This window comes from Lactuca saligna, chromosome 8 (assembly GCF_052625555.1).
Source record: "Lactuca saligna cultivar CGN05327 chromosome 8, ASM5262555v1, whole genome shotgun sequence".
Lineage (NCBI taxonomy): Eukaryota > Viridiplantae > Streptophyta > Magnoliopsida > Asterales > Asteraceae > Lactuca > Lactuca saligna.
The window spans coordinates 212,696,755-212,703,298 of NC_136424.1; the positions used below are offsets into that span (position 1 = coordinate 212,696,755).

General features: G+C 34.5%; 2 protein-coding genes across 2 annotated transcripts; both read right to left on the bottom strand.

The window, feature by feature from the left end:
• Positions 1-677: 677 nt before the first annotated feature.
• LOC145008323 (uncharacterized) lies at positions 678-3,867 on the bottom strand. Its single transcript, XM_078966940.1, has one exon. The coding sequence runs from the start codon at positions 3,767-3,769 to the stop codon at positions 803-805; it is 2,967 nt and encodes a 988-aa protein (XP_078823066.1). The 5' UTR covers positions 3,770-3,867; the 3' UTR covers positions 678-802.
• Positions 3,868-5,106: 1,239 nt separating this feature from the next.
• On the bottom strand, positions 5,107-6,093 carry LOC145010474 (uncharacterized). The gene is made up of 2 exons (XM_078969012.1): positions 5,655-6,093; positions 5,107-5,375 (listed from the first exon to the last, which is right to left on the bottom strand). The coding sequence occupies exons 1-2, from the start codon at positions 6,091-6,093 to the stop codon at positions 5,107-5,109; spliced, it is 708 nt and encodes a 235-aa protein (XP_078825138.1).
• Between the last annotated feature and the right edge of the window lie 451 nt (positions 6,094-6,544).

Consider the following 6,544-nt stretch of genomic DNA (forward strand, 5'->3'; position numbering starts at 1 on the left):
TTTCTGCAGAATTCAATTCCATAGTAATCTTATTCTGTTAATGGGACTCTAAAGAAATGGCTAAAGTGGACCACATTAATCAAACTATAACATTCAAGTCCACAGGCTAAACTGTCACACTATCAATCCATGTCTTCATTTTATTCTTTTCAAAATTTGCAACTCTAAATAAATATATATCATGGACTATGAAGGTTATATGGATGCCCAAAATTAGAACAAAGAATATTGAGCTTGAATTTTGTGCAATTTATAATACATAGAAATTGAATGAAGTTTCTTGTATATGACTAAACTAAAGGCTGGGAATACTTTTCTTTGGAAGATGATCAACTTTTTTCCAAGAACAAAATTTAGAAAGAAAAAAAAAAAAACACTGAAAATCCATGCTTCTATATTCGATTTGAAATGACTAAGTGAGTATATAGAAGCTAAAAGAATTCACATGTAACTTAAATGGGTGGTTGTGAAATTCGTCAAAACGGGTTTGGGTCAAAATAGTAATATTTACATCACAACTTCATAACAAAGCAATTTAGGAGGTTGTTATACGCTTCTTCATTCATCACATTAAAATGAGTAATGAAGAAATAGATAATGAGTCGATTACCAGCTTCTTACTTTTCAATATTGGCACATTTAAACATCCATATTACAAATACCATACGCATATAAAATTCATATAAGACACAAATGTCATACACATAAAATCCAGTCTTATGAATAAGCAGAACACCAGTATTAAATAAGCAAAATAGTCATTGATAACATATATTAAAGAATTATTTGCTTTCAAGAGAATCTATATTGTTTCTCTTCCTCTCTTCATCTTGGCAACTCTTACCACAACTACAACGTAAATCTTGTCCATGGTTTCCTCAACAAACATGAAAAGCTTCCGTCTCCATTTCTTCTTGAAAAACAAAACTCCAATAACACCCAAAAACCCTGTTGCAAAACCACTCATTATGTCCACGTAGAACAACCATACCTTCGTAGGCTGCTTCTTATAAACTATTGTTGGGTCTTCCTCATGATTGGAGCAATTCTTTATCAATGGAAACCCACAAAGATCTTTGTTCCCAGCATATATTGATGGATCAGTAAGTGTCTGCAACTGATTTCCTGTTGGAATTCGTCTGGACAAATTGTTGTTTGACAAATTCAAATGGCTCAAAAAGTTCAAAGCAACCATGCTTGGAGGGATCATTCCACTCAACTCATTATTTGAGAAATCTAGAGATTCTAAATTCGTCATTTTTCCAATATTGTCCGGAATACCCCCACTGAGAAGATTATTAGACAAATTGAGACTCATCAACATAGAAAGTGCAGTTATCTCTATAGGTATTTCTCCAAAAAAATTATTGCTTGAAAGGTCCATGTTGTAAACCAATTGCAAAGTTGTTGTATATTCAAGATCAACACCTTTCGTGCTCTGAATCACATTTTGATCATCATCAATATCATCAATGGTATCCACCAGTACCGCACTTCCCTTAACCATGCCATTTAACTCTCCAAGACAATGTGGGATTGTTCCCGTTAAGTTGTTGTATGCAACATCGAAAATATGAAGTTTTGAAATTTTGCATAGTGACTGAGGAATACTTCCGGTTAGGTTATTTTTGTGCAATCTCAAAACTAACAAAGATGTAAGATTTTCTCCTATCGATTCGGGTATATTTCCAGAGAATTGATTATCACCCAAATCTAAGACCACTAATGATTGTAAATTCCCCAAAGCTCTAGGAAGTTTACCAGTAAATTTATTGTCATTCAAATTTAACCGAATTAATACTGAACACTTAAGAGCTATTGAACTTGGAAACACACCGGATAACTGATTTGAGCTAAATATCATGGTACCCAACCATTCAAGATTCGCAAGACACATGGGGATTTTCCCACTTAACCTATTTCTTGAAAGATCAAGTAATTCCAAATATGTCCTTCTACATAATGACATTGGAAGCGAGTCATTGAAATGGTTATTTTGAAGAAATATTCCTGAGGTAAATCTTCTCGTAGACACATCAGAATATCCCGCATTAGGAAGATTTGTAAGAGGTCCATTGAGTTTATTGTGAGAGAGATCCATGAGAGGAATGATGGGCATCTTCCGTAACCATGTGGGCAGGGTTCCCGAAATTGTAGCATTTGACAACATTAATGCCTCAAGATTCCTTTGATTTTGAAGCCATTGAGGAAACCCATTTAAGATATTGCAAGAACTGAGATGGAGAGATAGTAATTGGAATGGAGGTATCCACTCACGTGAAACATTGAATGTCAACTTAGAGTTATAAGAAGTATCCAAGTTCCTCAACATCGAAAGGTTAGCAAAATGAGCTTCGGAAACTACTCCTTCAAAAGAATTGTAAGAGAGATCTAGAGAATGGAGTTTGGAAAGTTGACCAAAAGAAACCGGAATAGTCCCATTTAACAAATTGGAAGACATCAAAAGTTCTTGTAATGAAACAAGACTCCCTAGAGATGTAGGGATAGGACCATTTAATTGATTCAAAGAAAGGTCAAGTTTTACAAGGCTTCCAACAAATGTTGGAATGGGGCCTGTTAACATGTTGTCAGATACATCTAACACTAGTAAAGATCTTAATCTTTTCACAGATTCAGGAATTGGACCTATCAATCTGTTGTGCGATAGATCAAGCTCTAGAAGATTAGGCATGTTAGAAACCAATGAAGTCAGCGAATTTCCTGAAAGGTCAAGGACTCTTAGGGAACTCATGTTTGTTAAATAAGATGGAAATATGCCTTCAATTGAATTTCCGCTAAAATCCAGGTGTTGGATGTTAGAAAGGGTACTTAAATTAAGATGAGGGGGAGATAAATACATCTTGTCGAACCCAGAATATGTCAAATGCAACTCTGATACAAAAGGAATCATGTTTAGCAAGTTTGTAAAACTACCTGTGAAACTTAGATTAAAGGTTGAAAGATCAAGAAATGTGAGGGAGGTCATGTTTTGAAAAAATCCAGGGAGTGGACCTTGGTAATAGTTGAAGCTAAGATCTAGATGTTTGATGTTTGGAATTATTCTACTCGAATTAAGAGAATGAGAATGATCAATCTTGGAAAGTTTACATGATGACAAACTTAACTCTTTTAACAAAGGAATCATGTAAAGCATCATATCCCAATTTTGTGCTCCACTAAGATCCAAATAATTCATGTTGAGATGCTCGAGTGACAAAAGGCCAAAAGTCCATGTCATATCATCTTCCATCAACACTTCATTCCAACTGAGATCAAGAACGTTTAAATTAGTAAGATTTCCCACGTGAGGAGGAATGATACCATTAAAACCAGCATACGAGAGATTGAGGTAGGCCAACTGTTTGAAGGATCCGATGAAGTTAGGGATCCGGCTTCCTCCAAAATCATTCCCACTCAAGTCCAAGTATTTGAGATGCCTCAACTCAGCCAAAGAAGGATTTACCTCATCACCAAGTAAGAAGGAGTTGCCATAAAAAAAAGAGTGGTCTCCTTCAAGATGGACACTTTCTACATTTCCAGTGATATGATCACAACCGATTCTTTCCCACGTACAACAGTTATTGCCAACCCATGATGACAACATTCCGGAAGGATCTTGGACGCTTTGTTTGAAGTTGAGAAGAGCAATTCGCTCTTGCTCAGAGCAAATGACACTAATATTTTCAACACCCAAACAAGTATTTGTGGTTGCAACCAAAGAAATGGTTATGAAAATGAGATGGAACCCCAAACCCTTATGATTCTCCATTATCAACCCTTAGTTTTTAGAAATATTGAATTGGAAAAATGGATTGTTAGGTCCAACAACTAGTTCACTTAGAGGAACATAATTAAAGAACAACTTATTTTGACATGGAAGTCAATGGAGAGAATACAAAACAATGGGTGCCAAACACGCCTTTCCATTTTCAAGGAATTAAAAGATTGTTTATGAATAATTGAATATCTTAAATATATAATAGTGTTATAAATTAGAAACTTGATTGTGATGTTTAATGCTTTACGAAACTAACTACAATAAAATAAGTTTATTTATTTATTTATTTATTTATTTATTTATTTGTGTGTTATTTGACTTGGTAAGTTTGATATTTCACCTACAAAAGATAATTACAATTTAAATTTCAAAATTTCATCTTATCTTTTAGAAAATAATTTACTCTTGGAAAAGAAATTAAGATATTATTAGAAGTAACGATTCAAGTATTAAACCCATACCCATTGACTTGAAAATGGGTTGGATTTATTCCAACAGGTCTAACTAGTAAAATAAAAATATAAATAAAAACTTGACAAAAGATGAAACGGTCAGATTTGTTGAACAGGTCAAACTTGGCCCAAGGTATGCTCCAATGCTTACAAACCCTTTTCCACATAAAATATATATATAAAAAAGTATATTATTATTTTAATATTAATATATGAAGTAGAATGAAAAATATCTTGTTCTAGATTACTAGTCACCGTCTTTACACTGGATTTAGATTTAGAATATAGGTTTTTTAGATCACAAATTTCAAGCTTTGACGATCCGTTATAACAACCACATATCACATATGTGGTGGGTGTCATATCAGCATCATATTTTCATACCACTAACATGGGATACCTACCACTCTACATCATTATTTTTATTTTTTTAATTCAAAAATACAATATAATTACATTTTTTATAATTAAAAAACATTCATTTTTTTAAACTAGTTTTTCATTTATTATAAAAATAAAATTACAACTTCAAACTACATTACCTACTTAAAAAAACATTACATTAATTAAAAAAAAAAAACAAACATACATATAAAAAACCTAACCGTCGTTCATGCTACGTTGGTACAAATGTTCTGCGATATCTTCTCGAAGATTGAAACACATTTCAATGTTATGAATTTCAATAACTCGCTCTAAAAACGCATTCGTTCCAGGTACGAACTCCTCAATTGGAACGACAACGTCGTTCGGATCATACGTGCAAATCGTTCGACCTTCATCTTCAATAATCATATTATGCAGTATAATACATGCTAGGACCATTCGTTTAATTCTTTCTTTATCCTAGAGTCGTGTAGTATATTTCACTACATGTCATGTCTGCTTAAGCACTCCAAATGCCCTCTCGATACTCTTTCTCGCTGATTCCTGTTTTTTTGTAAACAACTTTGCCTTTTCACTTCGAGGAACCGAGTATGCCTTCATCAATGTAGAATAATTCGGGTATATCCCATCACCAAGGTAGTAACCGTATTTGTACGCGTGCCCGTTCACCGTGAACGTTATATCAGGTGCTTTGCCAGTCCAAATATCGTTGAAATGTGGAGGCTGGCCAAGAACATTAAGATCGTTGTTAGACCCAGCTACTTCAAAAAAGGAATGTCATATCCACAAATCTTGAGATACAACAACTTCTACGATGATAGTTGGTTCACCTATATCTCCTCGAGTGAACTGACCATGCCATGCATTTGGATATTTTTCCCAAGCCACATGCATACAATCTAGACTACCAAGCATACCTAAAAATCCATGCCTCTCTTCATGAGCCAAATATAATCTCTCAATATCACGTTGAGTAGGTTTGCACAAATATTCTTCGTGAAAAACCTCATACACACATGCAGAAAATCAATATACACATTCAACTGCGGTCCTCTCGGATACTTTCAAGTAGTCGTTAGATGCATCAAATGCTATACCGTATCCCAAATACCTAAGAGCAGCCCCACATTTTTGTATACTACTAAAACCCATTCTTCCTCTAGTATCGGGTTTTTGTTTGAAAAAATCATAACGAGATTCTAAAGCATTACTACTACGTAAAAATATAGCCTTATTCAGATGGAAACGATGTTTGAACGAATTGTCATTATAAAGACAATTATCGGCAAAGTAATCACGTACCAATAAGTCGTGTGCGGCTTGGCGATCACGATTGACGACTGCCCTTGTACGAGCAACATTCGAACTTTCTTCGTCGTGAACGTGTTGCACAACATTGAAGCATGTCTCAACGAATTCTACATCGTCATCCGAGTCAAAAGTTTTTAAAAATTCCATATGGTTTGTGGAATCCATGTATATGTGTTTTGTGGTTTTAGAGAATGAATGTGTTGTAAGAGAATGAATGTGTGTTTTGGTGAAAATAGAATGGTTTATTTATTTGTGTATTGAATTGAGTTTGAAAAAAAGGCCAAATGACCGTTCAATGGTAAAAAAATCAATAGCCAATCGTCGATTCCGTTTCCATTCGTCGTCGGGAACACGAAAGACAACAACCACGCCCGACCACGGAATGTCAGGGTGATGTGTACGAACTTTGCTCGTAGCCAACTAGATCACGAATCATTTCATGGTATGTATACCACAAGGCCTAAGCGTCCTATCCATGAATCAGAAAGAATTTGAGATAACAAACCTTTAACAACATGGTTGGGAGGTTAAGGAGCAAGGTTAGTCATAAAATATAATATGAAATCCTTGATACATAATTAAAAAGGTAATGGGTTATGAAGAAACTAAATTTCCC

Coding starts and splice junctions, on each gene's coding strand:
- LOC145008323 (XM_078966940.1), bottom strand. CDS start 3,769: ATGGAGAATCATAAGGGTTTGGGGTTCCATCTCATTTTCATAACCATT.
- LOC145010474 (XM_078969012.1), bottom strand. CDS start 6,093: ATGGATTCCACAAACCATATGGAATTTTTAAAAACTTTTGACTCGGAT. Junction 5,376..5,654: donor CGAGAGGACCGCAGTTGAAT/GTGTATATTGAT, acceptor TTTTTGAAGTAG/CTGGGTCTAACAACGATCTT.